This window comes from Sus scrofa, chromosome 4 (assembly GCF_000003025.6).
Source record: "Sus scrofa isolate TJ Tabasco breed Duroc chromosome 4, Sscrofa11.1, whole genome shotgun sequence".
Taxonomy (NCBI): Eukaryota; Metazoa; Chordata; class Mammalia; order Artiodactyla; family Suidae; genus Sus; species Sus scrofa.
Window position 1 is genome coordinate 124,227,789 of NC_010446.5, and position 20,509 is coordinate 124,248,297.

Consider the following 20,509-nt stretch of genomic DNA (forward strand, 5'->3'; position numbering starts at 1 on the left):
CTGTAGTCCTCAGTAAGGTCACCGAATAAAACATAGCTCTCATTAAAAAAAAAAAAAAATGCTGCTATCTCACATACATTGCTAGCTTAAGCCACTCTTCTAATCCCAGACTCATGTATATAACTGCCTACTCAAGATTTCCACCTGAATCTCTGATATCTCAGATGTAACAGAGTCCAAAGAGAATTCCTTATCTTTCTCCCAAACCAACTCTACCTGTAGCCTTCCTCATCTCCACTGGCTTAGTATCTTTCTTCCTTTCTTTCTTTTTGTCTTTTTAGGGCTGCCCCCACAGCATATGGAGGTTCCCAGGCTTAGGGGTCAAATCGGAGCTGTGGCTCCCAGCCTACACCACAGCCACAGCAACCTATGCCACATCCATGCAACTTGGGATCCGAGCCGTGTCTACAATCTATACCACGGCTCATGACCACGTCAGATCCTTAACCCACTGAGCGAGGCCAGGGACTGTACCCACATCCTCGTGGATGCTAGTCAGGTTCGTTAGCCACTGAGCCATGACGGGTATTCCTCTTTTTTAAATATCCTCTATCAGCTTTACTATCTTATTTGATTTTCTTATATAGTACATTTATTATTTATTGCCTGTCGCCCCCTAAAATATAGCATCCACAAGGGCTGAGATTTTTGTATTTTGCTCAGGTATATGACCCAGTCAGTTAGAACAATGGGTGCTCAATATTTACTTATTTAATGAATAAAAGAATGAATTAAACCAGTAGTATCCATTCTTATCTTACTCAGAATTTACCAAGGTCTCTTTACGCAAACTGCAAAATCAATGAAAAATGGTTTGCCAGCAGTAAAATACCACCCAGGTATAAAGCCTGTGTTGGGTTGGGGGCGGGGAGGACAGAAAAGCATCTCTTCAGAAACAGAAAGCAGGAGAACAAAGCTTAGGTAAAACCCACAGTAAGAGCGAGTAAAGATTTGCTTCTGGGGAAACCTCTTGTCAGAGCAACAAGCCAGAATAAGTTTTATTTTTCTTTTGTCTTTTTAGGGCCGCACCCTGGGCATAGGGAGGTTCCCAGGCTAGGGGGCTAATCAGAACTACTACAGCTGCCGGCCTACACCACAGCCAACAGCAACGCTAGATCCAAGCCGCCTCTGCAACCTACACCACAGCTCACAGCAGCGCTGGATCTTAACCCACTGAGGGAGGCCAGGAATTGAACCTGCGACCTCATGGATGCTAGTCAGGTTCATTGCCACTGAGCCAAGAGGAGGAACTCTCTCTCTCTCTCTCTTGTTTTTTTTTTCTTTTTTTTTTTTTTGAGTGAGTTTTAAATGAATTCCGAATGGCCACCTAAACTTTATTGGCACCACGTGAGAAGGTGGTGTGGGAGGTAAAAAGACGCAAAACCGCATCTTCCTCCATTCCAAGTCGCTAGATCTCCAGCTGTTCTCCCACTAGGGTGGCTCTTTTTTCCCTTATTTGGACTTGGCCGTCAAAAGAAAGACACCACACCCTGCGTTATGCGGTCTTAATTGAGAGGCTATATGCCACGTCCCAGAGCTCCTGTTTTCAAGACTGTATTTAATTCAATTTTTTTTTCCTTTTGAATCAATGTTCCTGGGTGGGGTCAGGGAAACTCTGAAGCTGACTGAAAACAAAACAAATCGAAAAGGTCAGACCTTTTTAAAAAAAGTACTTGGAAACAAAAAGTTTCAGGCGGTCGGAGGAGAACCGGATTTAGAGGGCACACTGCGTTCAGCAGAGGGGAGCCGGGTCGGCGTTCGCTCCGGGGATGCGCGGGTTCGCGGCTCGGGCTGCGGCAGACACCTCCTGCCGCGGTCGCACCGGCCACCGTGCGCGAGGGAGGAAAAGCCGGGCCCCGGGGAAGGCGCCCCAGGCTCTCCTCGAATTTCCGTGCAACCCGCCCAGACACGGCCCGGCTGAAGGAGCAGAGTCCACAGGGAGCGTCTGACCTGCCTGGCGGGGCAGCGGGGCAGCGGAGAGCCGGGAGCAGCCTCCAGGTCCGCGCGGGCTCAGCGCCGGGCGCTCCGGCCGCGCGGCGCACGCCCTCGGCCGGCCCGGCCCTCTCCGCGCGGAGCGTGCGACACCCCGGCTTCCGCGGCGCCCCCTCCTTCCTCCGCACGCCTCCCCTTTAAGCGCGAGGCGCAGTCGGATTTGTGTCGGCCGAGGCGAGGCGGGACTCCCCTTTACGGCAGGGCCGGCGGCAGCGGTCTGACAGCCGCGGCGGCCGGGCGAGCAGAGCAGGAGGCTGGGCCTCGGGCCGCCCGCCGCCGTCCGCGCAGCGGGGCCGGGGGGGAGCGCGGCGCGCGCCGCGGCGGGGGCGGAGGAGGGGGCGGGCCCGGCCCGGCTGGGGGCGGGGAGCCGGGAAGGCGGGGAGCCGGGCGCCCGCGCTCGGGTCCGCCTCTGACTGCGGCGCGGCGGGGCGATGTGTGATTACCATGGCGAGGAGTCTCTGTCCGGGGGCCTGGCTCAGGAAACCCCGCTACCTCCAGGTAGGCCGGCGGCGAGCCCGCCGCGCGGGACCGCCCGCCTCCCTCCTCCTCCCTGGGTCGGCGCCCGCCCGAACCCCGCTGCCCCCTGCCGTCCGGCACCTGGCGGCGCGCCCTCCCCTGCCGCCGGGCGCCGCAGCCCCCGAGCCCGCGCCGCTGCCCGCGCCCCCCGCGTCCCGGGGGCCCGGGCTCGCGCTCGCGCCCCTCGCCCCCCCGAGAGCCCCGGGACGTGACCCGGGTGCGACCCTCCGCCCCTGGCGTTCGCGGCTCGGCCGTCCGTGCCGCCGTCCTCCCCCCCGGTCCGCTGCTCTCCCCCCCACCCCTTCCCGGTGGGCCCCCGCGGGTCGGCTGTGGTCGACGCTGTCCTGAGTCTTCAGGAGGTGGTGGCAGAGGTGGTGTGTCATTCCTCCCTCTTCCAGAAAATTATGGCAGTTTGTCACATCGGTGTCTCCCCAAACCCTGGAGGAGCGCCATGTGCCTCGGGCTGAACCCCTTGGTTCAGTCTTTCCATCATCCCCGTGATTTGAACGGGAGGCAGGGCTCGGAAGCCCGAGCGAGGCGGGTGGATGTGGGGGCTTTGCTTTTGAGGAGGAAGGGGACAGTGTCTGGTGCCCATCTCAAATACCCCAACAATGCTAGCGTAATTCTCAGTCATGTCATGTGTACTGTTCGCGTGTTAATTTTTCATGATTTCCCGTTCCACCCTCTGTTCCGCTGCCAGCCTGTCTTCGAACCCTACTACTGCCTTCATGTACTTTTGGTCACCAGGGGGACCTAGCAGACACCGAGAGTAGCTGAGCGCACATCCATCACCCCAGTGGAAAAACAGCCACAAATCAATGCAATGACCCAGTGAGTGGGTCAGCAGCGCTGCCTGCATTCAGAGGACAGTATTTCTTTACAGTTTACATTGAGGCGTAAAGGTATTGATAGATTACTTGGGGATGGAAATTCATGCTCAGCTGGTGGTTTTATAAATTATTTTAAAAGTTGAGAAGAAGCCGTCATGGGGCCAGTAAATATTACATTTTTGGTTGGAAATTGCGTGTGTGAATCAGTACGCTGCAATGTGCCAGCTACTGCAAATTGGAGGCACGATTTGACAGCCCATGACGTGCAGAGTATAGGAGTAACACTTAATGCTCTTAGCAGCAGTTCCACCGGTAGGAATTGTGCCTTCAGTAACAATCGAGCCAACCCGTCTGGAATTCAACCCAGGTCAGATCCGTCTTTGTAACCCTTTATGTGGGGGGGGGGGAATCTCTCCAGACTCTATACTCCAAATAAGTGTATTGAGAGCTTTAACATGGTTTTTTTTTTTTTTTAACTCGCTGTTTTTATTTTTTTTAGATTTTGTGGTAGACTTTATTTTAGACTGATTCATTTGGTTCTGGATGGTCTTCACAGATGTGGTTGGGACATTTTTTGGCATTATAGCACACAAGCGTTCAGATTGGCTGCGTTAAGATTAGTTTTACAAGTAGTCATGCTTCTGTTAATGATAAACAGTTGGTATTTCTGCCTTCCTGAATGTGCGTATCGTTATTGATTACCAAATTAAACTCAGATTTTAAGCGTTTCGAAAGGATTTGGGGGTATAGTGATATTGTAGTAGGCTATTTCTACATTATAAAGTAATGATTAAACGGAAATTTTATTGCTTACAGTATTGCATTTAAGATGACTACATCTAAAACTTGGGAACTCGCGGAACTGGTGTTTGAACATTGTCTTGGCTTTAGTATTTATCCTCTTTATGAATGTTCTTGTTAGCTGTCCCTCAGCATACGGTTTCAACTTAACCAGCTTTTTAAAAAGGCCTTCAGATTTCTCACACGTCCTGCCTGCCGCTGTTCTGTTGCCTAAATGCCTCGCTTTTGTCTTTAATGCTTCCTCTACTCCTGGGTACTTCAACCTTGAAATTGGTTTGGGCGAAGTCAAAATATTTTCAACTATTGTACAGCTAGCTACTCAGTTTCTCAGCGACTTAAAGTTGAAGTAGTATATAAGTACTCCTTTTTAATTGTTATTATTTTCTTTTTTCCTGAGAATAAAATTGTCTTCCTTTGGGCACAGCGTGAGGCAGGAACACGGAACTGAGTTTTGTTCATTTGTGCATCTGCTTCATTAGGACCTTGAACGAATTTTGTAACTATTTGGTTCCATGGTTTTCACATCCTCAAGTGGAGACGATCGTTTCTTAGTCCAGTGATCGCGTGAACATAATGAAGACCAGCTCAGGTGAAATTAAGTCTATTTCGTGACACCTTTACCACATTTTGGTAGAAGAGCATGTGAACGTAAATGGCGAATACACCCAGCTGAATGTGCTAGCTTGCTGCAACCAGAGGTTTCGGGCTTTCTACCATCCCCCTCTTTATTTATTGAGCATTTATTGATCTGAGTGCTTGCTATGACTTCTTTTATTGACTCCATCATTTGCTTAATTAATAAATATTTCTTGGAGGCCTCTCACGTGCCAGGACCTCCGTGAGGTGGTGGGGATCCTGCAGGAGCTAAGCAGACACCTCTGTGGGCTTCATGGAGTTTATAGTCAGGAAGACGTCAATCAGATAATCTGAGAAATATGCAGGGACAACAGTAGGGGCTCTGAAGAGAAGTGAAGGAACCAAAGACTGAGAGGAAGAGAAGAATTTCTCTCTTTTTGAAAGTATTTGACTCTAGACATCTTTACACATAAAGCAGAAAAGAATAATGAACTGTCACGTGCCCATCACTTGTCCTCAGCAATTAGCAGTATTTCGTTTCATCTCCCCTGCCCCGTATCCTCCTTCCAACTAAACTAGTTTAAAGCAAATCTCAGATATCACAACATTTCAACCAAATACTTCAGTATGCATTTCTAAGAGAGAAGGATATTTTTAGGCATAATACCGTTATTACACCGAACAAAATTAATAGCAATTCCTTATTTTTTTGTCACCCTCCTCCTAGATATGCATTACCCTCTGAGGACTAAATTTGATTTGCCGTAGGGTGGGTTTACTATGTCTTTTTTTTTTTTTTTTTTTTTTCCGCTGTGCCCACAGCATGTGGAATTTCCTGGACCAGGGATTGAACCTGTGCCACAGCAGTAACTGCAGCCACAGCAGTGACAACACGTGATTCTTCACCTGCTAGGCCACTGGGGAACTCCATTTTACTGTGATTTGAGAGGGTTTCTTAGTAAAAATGAAACAAAAAACTCTGCCCTTACCAGCTTGTTCCTACCAAAAGTTCTTTGGCGGGAAGCTAATTCTCATTTTCAGGTTTTGGGAGAATGTCTTAGAAAACGTCTGATTTAGTAACATGTTGTGTAAATATAATATTGTAACAATGTGAGGCTGTAATTAGTCAGCAGATATAAAAGATCTTGTTTTATTTAGGGGAAGGGGGAGGGCCGAAGGGTCGGGAAGGACTTGCATTTCAAAGATGGGGAAGAGGTGAAGGGCCCATCAAGAGAAGGAAAGCTGCTGAGACCAGCTTTGTGTGCTTGCAGTTTTGCCGTTTGTCTTCAAGTGGGTGGAGTCAAAAAGCTGTTATGTCCCAAGGTGTTCAGGCCTGACAAGTTCCTCTTCTTATTGCAGTTTGCAGGGGAAGAGATTTAAGCAATTGCCTTAATTATAAAGAAGCTTCATTCCCAGTATTTTCTTTAATCCAGATATCACTGTGAAAATTGATCAGGCTTCTAGAGAACTGTATATTATGCAATTAATGATATGTTTTCAGCTATAGTGTGGCTTAAGTAGGCATTTATGGACTACTGTGGGGACTTAATTGCTATTTATAGTTTTGTTTATATAGCAAAAGAGATTCTACTGCTTGTGAAGAAGTGGTGTGGTGTACCCATAGAGTAGAATATTATTCAACAATAAAGAAGAATGAAGACTTGATACATGCTATAACATGGATGAACCTTGAAAACATTAAATATATTGTGGAAGCCACCCACAACTGCTCACTTCTTCTGTGGTTCCATTTCTATGAAGTGTCCCGAATAGGCAAATCTATAACGGCAGAAAAGGGCTTCGTTGTTGCCCAGGGCCGGGAGGGTTGGGGGGGGACTGATACGAGGTTTCTTTTGGGGGTAACGGAAATGGTCTCCAATTTATGCTGTGCATGACTCTGAATTGTATACTTAAAATGAATAACTTGTATGGTGTGTGAATTATATCTCAATAAAGTTGTGGGAAGAAAAGAGGAATTGAGTTTATCTCATCGGCGTGGTCTTTTCCTCTGCCTCTCACTGTAGACTCACCAGGGCCAGCTTTTTCCAGTGCAGGGGACTGGAGCAGGCACACTGGTTGCCTGGCCGCCTCTCTGTGAGCCAGGAGGGCTTGTGACCTGCCTGAAGTAGGTCAGCATCAAGCATCTACCTGAGCAACAAGTGGCTTGTGGCGGGGCATCATTCCCAGAGCACACTAACTTAGCGTTTTGAGCCTTTCTAGCTCTTTTGTTGGAGGCTTACCTGGGAAGTAGTACTCCCTGCACAGGCTAAATGTTGTGGCACATTGAACAGAGTAGAATCCTGCCTCTGAGATCAGAATCTGTGTGTGTGTTAACCAGTTTGGACCACTTTTAAGGCAGTGTTTTCCTTCCACACCCCGTTATGATGCTATTCCTTGTGGCCTGCTGGGTATGGTGACCCAGAATGACACCTGCGTTTGTCCGTTTTTAGCAGTGTGTTTTCTGCAAATTAGGATCCACTTTGTTTAGGGTTTACTCATCGTCTGAGTGGGACTGATAACACAGCATGTGGGCATTTTGTGGGATTTCGTTCCAGCCCTATAATTCGTTGGTTTTACTTCATAATACCTTCTTCCTTCTCACTGTCATTAAGTCCTGGAAGAATGAAAGTTAAGACAATTTAAGTTAATTCTCTGTACTTAGATTAGACACACTTTCCATTCCAGTCATCCTGCCTGCGTGCATGTTGCATATAAAAAGCTGGTGCGATTCTAATGGAATTCAAAGTCCAAGATTCTTGGGTCCGTCTCAGGGTTTGCAAGTCATTTAAGTCACGAAAGTTTTCAGTTTCCTAAGGCATCCTCTTAAAAATGACTATCTAATAGTTTCAATATGTAAGGCTGTCATGAATGAATGGATAGGTGGCATGCTCTAATCAGGGTGTTGGCATTTCTTTCACATTTCTGATACCCGACTCTGAGTTATAGTAGTACTATTTTTCAGTTGTGGCTGCTGGGGAGAGTTTGGTTTTTTTTTTTTTTTTTTTTTGTCTTTTGTCCTTTTGGGGCTGCACCTGCAGCATATGGAGGTTCCCAGGCTAGGGGTCGAATCAGAGATGTAGCCACTGTCCTATGCCACAGCCACAGCCACAGATCCAAGCCACATCTGCGACCTACACCACAGTTCACGGCAATGCCGGATCCTTAACCCACTGAGCAAGGTCAGTGGATCCAACCTGCAACCTCATGGTTCCTAGTCAGATTCGTTTCCACTGCGCCATGACGGGAACCCCTGATAGTCTGGTTCTTTATGACCTCATGTGGGTATTTTGTGGGATTTAGCACCAGATAGGGTTACTGATACCGATAAGCTGGTAAGAGTGACAGTGATGACTGTGGTAAGAGTAATATGACTTCTTGGTCATTTTCAGCTCCCAGGATTATTTTAAATCTAAGGATAATTGGATCAGGTGGTTGTTCCCTAGTCCCCAAGGGAAGAAGGACTATGGGTGGTGTGGTTCTCATCAGCTCCCTTATATAGGCTGTTCAGAACTAAACATTTGCCTTTGCCTGAAAGGAACTATGAGACCAGTGAGTGTACAGGGAGCGTACGTAGCCCATAATGTTTTAAGTTCAAGCATAGAATTTAAATGCTATTTGATATTACCATTATTGCTTTTCTGCCTGTGTTAGAAACTCGAAAGGTGAATTCTCAGGCAGATTTCATCCGCACGATGCTTTCAGACTGTAGCCTGCACACTTGTCATCCTCCCAGTTGCCCCCGTTTTCATCTTAATGTATTCTCGTGTTGTTTTTTATTGTCTATAGAAGTTTTCTTTTTTGGACAGTTAGCATTTTAGCAGAAAACATTTAAACGTTTTCATTTTTTAAAGGTGCTCTTAAAACAATACTTAGAGCATTCTGTAAATACCGTCTTATCACATTGACTGAAAAGATAACTGCTTTGGAATTCCCATTGTGGCTCAGTGGAAATGAACCTGACAAGCATCCATTAGATCCCTGGCCCCACTCAGTGGGTTAAGGATCTGGCGTTGCCATGAGCTGTGGTGTAGGTCACAGACCCAGCTCGGATCTGGTGTTGCTGTGGCTCTGGCGTAGGCCGGCAGCTGCAGCTATTAGACTCCTGGCCTGGGAACCTCCGTATGCCATGGGTGCGATGGGTCTAAACTGACAAAAAAAAAAAAAGAGAGAGAACTGTTTCACATGTTTAACGTACCTATTTCTAGAGATTCAAATATTTTGTAAATAATTTTCCTTTAAAACTTCCTCATCTCCAAAGTACATGAGTTTACAAAGACCAGGATACTGTACAAGCAACATGTTTAAAAAACCCAAAATATTAGTGGATGCGTTTTCTTTAGAAATAAGTAGGATTTTTTTGCTATTTCATGAAATTAAATAATTTTCTTTTTTAGGTGCCATCATGCCGTTGTAGTTAAGGGGTTTATTCCTTTTTTTTTTTTTTTTTTTTTTTTCTTATTGTGGCCAAAAACACATAGCTTAAAACTTACCATTGTAGCCGTTTTTAAGTATACAGTACGGTAGTGTTAATATGTGCACATTGGCACAGATCTGTAGAACTTTTTCATCTTGCAAAACTGAAACTCTATACCTGCTGAATAACGACTCCCCATTTTCTCTTCCTCACCAGCCTGGTAACTACATTCTACTTTCTGTTTCTTTGAGTTTGTCTTCTTTAGATAAGGCTCATTCAGTGTTTGTTTTTTTGTGCCTGGCTAATTTCACTTAGTGTCATATCCTAAAAATGCATCCATGTGGTAGTGGATGGCAGGAGTTCTGTCTTTTCAAAGGTTGGGTAATATTCCACCGTGCGCGTATGCCGCTTTGTCTTGACCCAGTCATCAGCTGAAGGACATTTAGGTTGCGTCTGCCTCTTGGCTGTTGTGAATGGTGCTGCAGTGAACATGGGAGGGCTAGTATCTCCTTGAGCTCCTGCTTTCACCTGTTCTGTATGTATACCCAGAAGTCAGATGGCGACATCATAGGGTAATTCTGTTTTTATTTTTTTTTTGTACAGTTGCACAGTGTACTGTTTTCTCTTGTGGCTACACCCTAACATATTCCCACTAACAATGCACAAGGGCTCGATTTTTCCACATCCTTACTAGCACTTATTATTTTCTGTGTTGTTATTGTTTTTAGTGGCCATCACAAGGGATGAGAGGTGGTATCTCATTGTGGATGGAAATTGCATTTCCCTGATGATTCGTGATGTTGAGCCTCTTTTCATGTGCTTGTTAGCCTTTTTTTTTTTTTTTTGCCACATCTATGGCAAGTTGAAGTTCCCTGGCCAGGGATTGAACCCTCACCACAACAGCAGCTCAAGCGACAGCAGTGAGAATGCAGGATCTTTAACCCACTGAGCCACCAGAGAACTCCCTACTTGGCCATGTGTACGTCTTCTTTGGAAAAAGTGTCTTCTTTACTTATTGTTTCAGAAAGATGCTTATTCAACAGGCTTATGGATTATTGGCAACAGAGTTCCCCTTTCTTTCCCAAGAACAGTGCAATCAAGTTTGAGGTCATTATTGTAAGAGAGATTTGTAGCATATGAACAACGCTCTGAATTAATCACTACCTCTGTTTTAGACATACCTAGTGTTGGAGTCACAGACTCATAGCTCCCGCAGCCGGGACCCCATGTTTTACTTCTTGACCCCTCATTGCCTGAAAATTAGAACTTATTTATTTTAAACTTGAAGTGTTTAACAACGTGCTAGCCTCTGAACCCTTGACTGATTCCTGGATTTTATCATTTATTTATTTATTTTTTGGTCTTTTTATATTCTTCCACGGCATATGGAGGGTCCCAGGCTAGGGGTCTCATCAGAGCTACAGCTGCCAGCCTACACCACAGCCACAGCCACACCACACCCAAGCCTCGTCTGCGACCTACACCACAGCTCATGGCACTGCCAGATCCTTATATATTGAATAATATTATTGTATCAGTATTCAATTATGTCATATAGGGAAGTGTCCTTATTTTGAGAAGATATAAACTGAAGTATTTAGGGTAAAAAAGTCTCATCCTGCGTGTGATTTACGTTTAAATAGCTCAGGAAGATAGGTTTGATATACATACACAAAGAGCACGGTCACCCTGGGCGCTGCTGACATTGGGAGCCGAGCAATTCCTTGTGATGTTGGGCTGGGTATGGTAGGACTTTGAGCAGCATCTGGGGCCTCTGCCCACCAGATGCCAGTAGCACCCCCCTCCCCGCCTGGTGGTGACAATCAGAAATCTCTCCGACCCTGCCACATGTCCTCTGAGAGGCAAATTATTCCCAGCTGAGAACCACTGACAGAGAGCAAGAGGGAAAGGGGGGGATTTCAGCATGTTTGGAGAGAGAGCACAAACAAGGGTAGGACGATGTTGGCAGTTGATTAGTATGGGTGTACGTTTTCTATAAACATTGCCAAAATAAAAGTGGGGGAGAAATAAATTAGACGGGCTTTATAATAACTGCGTCTGACTATATAAATGAATGAACTCTGTCCACAGCTACCTTGACGGTTATGAAAATGAGATTTGAGAGAGCGTGTTTGAACTCAGTGATGAAAGAGAGCGTGCTAGTTTTTCACTGGTCCTGTAACAAACTGCCACAGATTTAGCGGCGTAACCCTGGTTTATTTGTACCCTTATCTAGCATTTCTGTAGGTGAGACGTCCCAGCAGCTGGCTCTTCTCTCTGGGTTTCACAAGGTGGAACATGAGCGTATCCCTGGGGTTGACTCTCTTTCTGGAGCTCTGCGAATGAACTGACTCTTTCTGGAGCTCTGCGAGTGGATTGACTTCCAGGCTCTACCGGGTTGTTCTCAGATTTCTGTTCCATGCTGTGGTAGGGCTGAGGTCTGCAGTTCCTTGCTAGCTGTTGCTGGGGCTGTTCTCAGCGTCCAGAGGCTGCCTGTGTTGCATCTTCAAAGCCAGTGACAGTGGGTGGAGTCCTTCCCGGTGCCAAGCTCTCTGATTTCTTCCTCTGTCTCAGCCCTTTCTACCTTTCTCTGCCTAGCCTCTCTGACTCCTTCCTGTGCTTTTAAGGGTTCACTGGATCCACCCGGAAAATCTAGGATCCTGTCTCTACCTTAAAGTCAACCTGAGCAGCACCCTCAATTCCAGCTGCCAGGTCTTTTCACAGCAGTGGCTAGATCAGTGTGATTAAATAACCAAGGGGGGAGTTCCCGTCGTGGCGCAGTGGTTAACGAATCCGACTAGGAACCATGAGGTTGCGGGTTCGGTCCTTGCCCTTGCTCAGTGGGTTAAGGATCCGGCGTTGCCGTGAGCTGTGGTGTAGGTTGCAGACGCGGCTCGGATCCCGCGTTGCTGTGGCTCTGGCGTAGGCCGGTGGCTACAGCTCCGATTCAACCCCTAGCCTGGGAACCTCCATGTGCCGCGGGAGCGGCCCAAAGAAATAGCAAAAAGACCAAAAAAAAAAAAAAAAAAAAAAAAAAAACCAAGGGGTAGGAATCTGCACAGAAAGCCTACAACTGAATTCCGGCAGTTAGAAAAAATCGATCACTTCCTAAAATGTTTTGTTTTTTTCTCCATTACTATTGGTTTAAAGATGTTGCCATAGAGAAGATTTTATAGGAGTTATTGTAGTTATCATTCCAGCTGTTACTATGAGAGGAATCTTGGATATTTATTAAAGGAAAAAATATTCAAATAAATAGCTGCTGAGCAACCACATGTGGGGATACTTGTTTTTACAATAGATTCTATTCTTAAATCTTTTGTATTCTTAACACAAACTAAAGTAAAAATGGGAAAGTATCACTTTATGAACAGGTTCTTTAATGTTACTTTTTTTGTTTCTTTGTTTTTGTTTGTTTGTCTTTAGGGCCTCACCCGAGGCACATGGAAGTTCCCAGGCCTGGGGTCGAATCAGAGCTACAGCTGCCGGCCTACACCACAGTCACAGCAATGCGGGATCTGAGCCCCGTCTGCGACCTACACCACAGCTCAGGGCAACACCAGATCCTTAACCCACTGATGGAGGCCAGAGATTGAACCCGAAGCTTCATGGATCCTAGTTGGGTTCATTAACTGCTGAGCCACGAAGGGAACTCCCAGTGTTACCTGTTTCTGTTTATGATTAACATTGTTGTTCTTTACCCCTTACAGAAGACAGTGCTTGGTTTTAATGCGCCATCTTATAAGATTTTCAATCACACCTGATCCAGTGCAACTAAACTCGTCCCAAAAGCCTGTGTGTCACCCTAGTCTTGTCCTGTATCCTGAGCATACGGTCCTCGGGATGTGCAGCATGCTGCGGTATAGTACACATATTTTTAAATCTATTAAAAAATATTCTGTAATCACTCCAAGATGCTGAACTCCAAAAGCTCACACTAAGCACATACTTACTCTTTCTGTAACCACCACCACCGTCATACCGTCTTCGTCCTTGTCACCATAATTGAGGCCTTTGCCAACTCCCATTTCTTCCAATCTGCCAACCCTCTCGGGCTCCCCACCTTCCCCCATTTCATCAGGACCCCAAGATCTGTCATGTCAGCTACTGCTCTTTGCTCCCTCGTCGCCTCATTGCTCCCTGCTCTCCCTGGGACCCCAGCCTTCCCTGCCTCGCATTTTGTGCAGTCTCCTTGGCAAGTGCATCTCTTCACATGGCTTCCACTACAACCCAGGAACTAGTGGGTCTCAACTCCGTGTCCCCGGGCCAAACCTCCCCGCCCCAACTTCAGATGTACATTTCTAGCTGCTTATCTGATACCTACCTCTAGATAGCACTTCATAGTCAGATGTCCAAAGCTAAAGTCTGCTTCCAAATTGTTTCTTTTCCTATTCGAGTTAGTCATTCTCTAGTTACTCAAGAGAGAAATATACCCCAGTTCTTCTAGTCGCTGCCTCTTTCCTAACCCCGTGTTTAGTCCCTCAGCAATTTCACTGGTGCCTCTCCTACATAACTTTAGATTGCATCATCTCTCCCTTTTCAAAAGAAGTAATCTTACTTTTTTTTTTCTTTTTCAGCTGCCCTGCGGCGTATGGAGTTCCCACAGCAGGGATCAGAGCCGACGCTGTAGGTGTGCAACTCGGGATCCTTAACCCACTGTGCCAGGCTGGGGTTCGAACCTGTATCCCAGTGCTCCAGTGATGCCCCCAATCCTGTTGTGCCACAGCGGGAACTCCTCTTTTTAAAAAATATACCATGTTATCAGCTATAGTGACCAGGCTTTACATTAGATCCTCAGACCTTATTCATCTTATACTCTAAGGGTGTACCCTTTTATTAGCCTCTCCCTATTTCCCTAACCTTCTAGCCTCTGGTAGCCATTTTTCTACTCTCTGTTTGTATGAATTTGACTTTGTAAGACATTTTTAGATGCCACATATAAATGATACTATGCAGAATTTGTCTTTTTCTGTCTGGTTTATTTTGTTTAGCGTAATGCCCTCAAGGTCCACCTATTTTGTTGCAAATGGCAGAATTCTCTCCTTTCTCATGGCTGTATAATATTCCATTGTATACATGGACCATGTTTTCTTTATCCATTCATCCTCTGATAGACACTTTGGACACTTTGGTTGTTTCACGTCTTGGCTGCTGTGAATACTGCTTCAGTGAACCTGGGAGTGTAGCGATGTCTTTGAGATCCTATTTTCATTTTGTTTGGCCATATACCCAGAGACAGGAATGCTCGATCAAATGGTAGTTTTGTTTTCTAATTTTTGCAGAACCTCCATGCTGTCTTCCACAGTGGCTGCACCAGTTCACCCTCCTACCATATCCTTGCCGGTGGAGTTGTCTCTTGTCCTTTGGATGATAACCTTTCTAACAAGTGTGAGGTGCCGTCTCGTTGTGATTTTGATTTGCATCCCCCGATGAGTCATGATAGCGATCACCTTTTCCTCTACCTGTTGGCCATTTGTCTCCAGCTGGTACCATGAGTCTCCCCTTTCGTCTCAGGCCCACTGTAACTGCCTCCAGGAGGGCCTTGCTGCCTCATGTACCCCGTTCAGATCCATTCTCCACGTTACTTCCAGAGCAGTCTTCCCAAAGTGCCAGGCTCTCCCTGCCGTCCAGTGAGATCCTTCAGGGGCTCCCCCTTGCCCTCAGGAGACAGTGCAGAGTTCTGAGCATGGCCCGGCCCTTCCTTCCTGCTCCCCTCTGTCTTGCTGATTCATTCCCCTGTGGCATCTCAGGCACGGTTTGCTCTAGCCGTCCAGGAAGACTTCAGGTTCCCAGCAGGCCATGCTCTGTCTCACATGTCAGCATAGCTACTCCGCCTCTTCCTCTTTGTCCCAGAGTTCCCTTCCTCCATTTCTCTGCATCCCTCTTCTCCTGATTTGTTCTCAGTTTTCTGCTTGTCCGTTAGGTTTCACCTCAAAGAGGAAGTGACCTCTGGGCAATTCCTCCCCTGCCACCTGACACACTGTTGGTGTACCTCTTTTGTGCCCCAGGCTCTGAGCTCTTGAAGTCTAGCGCCCTTTATATATTTACATTTGCAGATGTACAAATGTTAGGGATGTGTGCTCTAAAATACAGTCCGGAGAGGTTGTACTATTAAAAAAAGCTTTGAAGCCACTGCTCTAAATAATAGACTTTGGTTCTTGATTTATCACTTCAGATATCTGTTGACTTTCCACTTTCATTTTTTAAAAGTTATTTTTTTGTTTTTAAAGTATAGTTGATTTGTGATGTTGTGCCAATTTCTACTGTAGAGCACAGTGACCCAGTCATACATATATATTCTTTTTCTCATATTATCTTCCACTTTTAAAAAGGAGTATTTAACTTTCTTACACGAGCTCTACATTGAATCATCGTGTTCTCTTCCAGTGTCTAATTTTACTTCTTCTGCTTCCTTTAGTAGTTTTAGATAATCACAACTCTTTTCTCATTTCATCCATGTTGTTTTTTTGTGTGTGTGTCTTTTTAGGGCTGCACCCGCAGTTTATGGAGGTTCCCAGGCTAGGGGTCTAATCGGAGCTGTAGCCACCGGCCTACGCCACAGCCACAGCAACACTGGATCCAAGCCGCGTCTGCAACCTACACCACAGCTCACGGCAACGCCGGATCCTTAACCCACTGAACAAGGGCAGGGACCGAACCCGCCACCTCATGGTTCCTAGTCGGATTCGTTAACCACTGCGCCACGACGGGAACTCCTCATTTCATCCACTTTTGACAGTCTGTCTACCCCCTCCTTTTAAGAGGGGGCATTAGAGCATGTTCTTTTTTTGATCTGTTTTTCCCAGTTTCTGTCAGTGACACATTGTCAAAGCTGACTACTTTTATATTTTGTCCTATTACGACAACCACATCTCCCAATAAGTTGAATCTAAAAGGTGAAAACTATAAATAGTGTTACATTATTATGACTAGTTAATCCTTCCATGGAGGGAAATCTCCCTTATGCACTTGCTATCCACTGACTGCAGCATGAAGTTCTTTTCTCCTTGTCAGGAAACTGGGTAGAATTAACAGACCAGGATAAACGCCGCTTGTTATTAAGCAAATGACTGCAAGGATTTGTCCCGTCCCAGCAGCTAGACTGTATTTCTGCCGATAGGGAAGAGAACATGTGATATTTGCACCTTGCCCATGAAAAGTTTCTTTTTGCTTAGAAATCTTGCTGCTTTGCCTTTTTGCATTCCTGCCAAAGACGAAGAACGCCAAGCCGAGGCTTTGGGCTCTGCAGTGAAGTAGCAGCTATGATGCGAGCTCTCTGAGCCCTGTTCTCCCCGAGCCATCAGTATGCTGCCTTTTTGAGAAGGGTCGCCTGGTGGTGCTCCGGAGGAGAGATGTTTCTGCCCCTCAAATCCGAGTGACCTGAGCTCATTCCAAAGTCCTAGACCGCTGGAGTAATGAGAACAGCTTTCGCCTGCAGGGAGAACACTGCAGGTAGGAACTGGCTGTCGCTTGGTGCCGCATCTGTAGAAAATAGAAGGAGAGTGAAACTTTTGGCCAGGATTTCTAGGAGGGTCCCGAAATATGTCTTGAGAGCAATCATATCACAGTTAATTCTGACCCAAGATAAAGGGCCTCTATTTTTAGTGCCCTCTGCAGTATCATTCTATATTTAGTGCCGAGCCAATTCGTGTGCTAGGATTACATTTTTTTTTCTCTCCAGGGCCAGGGTCATGAGCCCTTGGCTCTCAAAACTGTCAGATCAATAACAACTAGGTCCCCTTTTTCTCTTATTCCAATTCTTTATAGTTAGAAACATGTAAGCTTGCTCCTGCTTTGAAATATAGCTGTGTTGTGACATTTGTCTTTTTCCTTTTTAATTTTCAGGGCTTTTCTAATTGCTTTTTTTTTTTTCCGCCTGATATGCCTTTATCATAGCCTCCCTTTTCCCATATTCTGAGTTATATTTTCTGTTCTGTCGAATCCCCCACCTCATGACCAAGTGCTTTTCTAGGCAACTGCTCAGCCGTCTTCCAAGGAATTCCTTCCACTCTTCTTGCTGGCATCACTGTTCTCGGAAGCCTGTGTTCCACTGTCCTGATTTATGGCACAATTTTACTGGGGTGAATCCTGAAATAAGTTCTTTCGAAAGGATGTGTGGGAAGTAAACTTTCTGAGTCATGTGTAACACTGCTTTTATTGTACCTTTGTTTGTAGAGAGGTTGGGCATAGAATTCTGGGCTGAGTTTTCTTTAGAAAGCGTGAAGCCGCAGATTAAGTGTGAAGCCGTAGTTCCATTGTCTTCTCACATCCTCTGTTGCTGACAAGAAGCCAGTTTGGTTATCAGTCCTCTGTGGGGGACCTGTTTTTCCTGTTCAGGGTCTCCTTTTTATATTTGTGGTGGAAATGTGTGGATGTAGGTCTTTTTTCAGTTACTTATAACTGAGCACTCACTGAGCGCTTTTAATCTTAAGGCTTGGTCTTTCTCCAGCTCTGGGAAATTCTCTTATTTACTAGTTTTTCCCTGTCTTTTTTTTTTTTTTTTTTTTTTTTTGGCTGCCCCCATGGCCTGGCTTTCCTGGGCCAGGGATCAGATCCAAGCCACACTTGCAACCAAGGCCGCGGGTGTGGCAACGCCAGATGCTTTTAACCCACTGTGTGGGGTCAGGGATCGAACCTGCATCCTGGCGCTGCAGAGATGCCACCACAGCGGGAACTCCCCTGTTCCTCTTTTGAGGGGCTCTTATTAGTCAAATATTGTACCTCTTGGATTGGCTCTTTGTATCTCTTATAGTTTCTCTATTATTTCCATCTTTTTATCTATATACTTTCATTCTGTTTCTCAATTTTATTTCCCAGCTCATCTGTGTTTTTTTTTTTTTTCTTTTCTAATGATTCTTTAAATTCTGACATTTTAATTTAAAAAAGCTCTTTCAAGTTCTTTGTTCTGTTTTTGGTGTATGGTTTCCTACTTCTATTTCATGCAACACCTTCCCTCTTCCATGCAGGACCCTCTGGAATTTTTGATTATAGTAGTTTTTTAAAAAATTTCATTTTCTTATGTCCCTTAATTGTATTTGTTCCCCCCCAGCTCTTCTTTTTCATGCTGTTAGATTTCCCCATGTGCCCTGGTTGTCTATTCATATTTTAGAAAGAAGGACTGGAGACTGGTATGGATTTCCTCTGCTTTAAGAAGCCGGTCTCTTCCCCCCTCCCAGACCTGTCCCCTGAGTGGATGGCTGACTGTGCCCTCTGTGTTGGAGGGATGTGTTGGCTGGCCTGCTGGCTCTGGGGTGAGCCTGTGCTCAGGCCCTGGGGGCCCCATGTCCGAGGAGAGCTGTACCCTGGCTGGACTGAACCAGCACCAGAAGCCTTTGCTTTCCCCAGGTCGCTGGTTCCTTCAGCCATCTGGGGTTTCAACTGAGGGTTAATGCCAAGGCTGCCTGTGAGCTGCGTGGGGGTGGGGGAAGCAGATGGAGGTGCCAACCAGTGCAGTTCCAGGTACAGACCTTCAATTATCCCCACTGTCTTCAGCCCGCTTCTCGATCCTGCCCTCCCTCGTGCCTCTGGCTCAGAGCCCGGAGCCGTCAGGTGTCGGGGGCAGAGTGGCTCTCCAGGCTCCTTCTAGCTTCCAACAAGCGGTTTGCTTCCAGCTCCCTTAGGTTGCCTTGGGGAGTGTTTGGGGCCGTGACTTTCTTTGCCTGTCTGATCCATCAACACAACTCCATCTGCTTTGTGAATTCTAGAAATTTGTTGGACCTTTCATCCACTGGTGAACCCCCTATTTCCTTTTCCTTTTTCCTTTAAATTTTTTTTTATTGAATATAGTTGATTCACAGCGTCGTGCTCATTTCTCCTGTACAGCAGAGTGATTCAGTTATACATGTGCCTGTTCTTTTTCATGTTTGTTTCCATCGTGGTTTATCACAGTATCCTGAACATAGTTCCCTGTGCTCTACGGTGGGACCTTGTTGTTTATCCATTCTGTGTATAATAGTTTGCATTTGCTGGTCTCAAACTCCCAATCCTTCCTTCCCCAAGCTCCCCTCCACCGAGGCAACCACGATTCTATTCTCTGTATTTGTGAATCTGTTTCTCTTTTGTAGATATGTTCATTTGTGTGGTATTTCAGACTCCACATATAAGTGACGTCATATGGTATTTATCTTTCTCTCTCTGACTTACTTCAATTAGTATGAGAATCTCTAGGTCCATCCATGTTGCTGCAAATGGCATTATTTCATTCTTTTTTAATAGCCGAGTAGTATTCCATTGTACACACACACACACACACACATCTACATGCACTCATCTGTCGATGGATCTTTGGGTGGTTTCCACGTCTTGGCTATGGTAAATAGTGCTGCTATGAACAAAGGGCCACATGTATCTTTTCGAATTATAGTTTTATCTGGATATATGCCCATGACTGGATTGCTGGATCACATGGCAGCTCTATTTTTACTTTTTTGAGGAATCTTTCCCTTTGATATTAGAGTTGCATTGCTTCTCTTGCTTCCATTCTTTGAATGTTTTTTTGCAAGCTTTAAGTAGTAAACACATATCCTCAAGCTGTCATCTTAAACCATAAGTCTTGATGTGAATTTTAATTATCTCTTCAATATTTACCAACCCTGTTTATCTTCATGGCTGCAGTGTCTGTTTAAGTATTGCATAATTAACAAATTATTTCAATAAAATAAGGCAAGAAAATTGGAGTAAATAACTTCAGAGAGATAAAGATATAATGGCATTTTTTTTTCCAGAAAATCTTGTATAGGAGCAATATTTTATTATTTGATTTTATTCTATTCTATTCTATTTTATATTTTTAGGGCTGCCACTGCGGCATATGAATCAGAGCTGCAGCTGCCTGCCTACACCACAGCCACAGCAACTTGGGATCCAAGCCGTGTCTGTGACCTACATGACAACACTGGAGCCTTAACCCACTGAGTGAGGCCAGGGATTGAACCCACATCCTGATGGATTCTAGTCAGATTCATAAGGTGCTGAGCCACAACAGGAACTCCAAGGAGCAGCAGTTTATTTTAGTAAAAGAGAAAACTACTCGAAGATTAGAGTCTTAAAATTGGCATCTGTTTTGCACCTGATTTCTGTAGTTAGCAGGGATATCACCTGCTGTGTGTCAGGGAAGAACTAGGTTTGTAAGTTTGCAGCAGGGACTCTGACAGATCTCTGCTGTCATAGAATTTGTGTGTTGTTGAACTTGGCGTTACCCTCAGAGGGCCGTCAGTGTTGCCCACACCCCACCTTCTGGTTCTGATCATACTTCTGTCCTGTAAAGGATTTTTATATGAATGTAATGAATTGCCTAAACATTTCATCAGCTTTTAAATAGCACTTTGGTGAAACAGAAAGACTCATGCAATAATTTATTCCCCTAGGACGGAGAAGGGAT

General features: G+C 45.6%; 1 protein-coding gene across 5 annotated transcripts in view; it reads left to right on the forward strand.

The window, feature by feature from the left end:
- FAM69A (family with sequence similarity 69 member A) overlaps positions 1,626-20,509 on the forward strand; it is a 129,926-nt gene continuing 111,042 nt past the window's right edge. The window contains exon 1 of one of the 5 annotated variants that reach the window (XM_021090226.1): positions 1,626-1,649. Coding sequence is in view for 2 of the 5 variants with exons in the window: in XM_021090223.1 (XP_020945882.1) it covers positions 2,437-2,490 (54 nt within the window). In the remaining 3 variants the exon portion in view is untranslated. Of the gene's footprint in view, positions 1,650-2,341; positions 2,491-2,820; positions 3,706-15,813; positions 16,582-20,509 lie in introns of those variants that run through there. The other 4 variants (XM_021090223.1, XM_021090228.1, XM_021090225.1 and 1 more) reach the window with 4 other exon arrangements.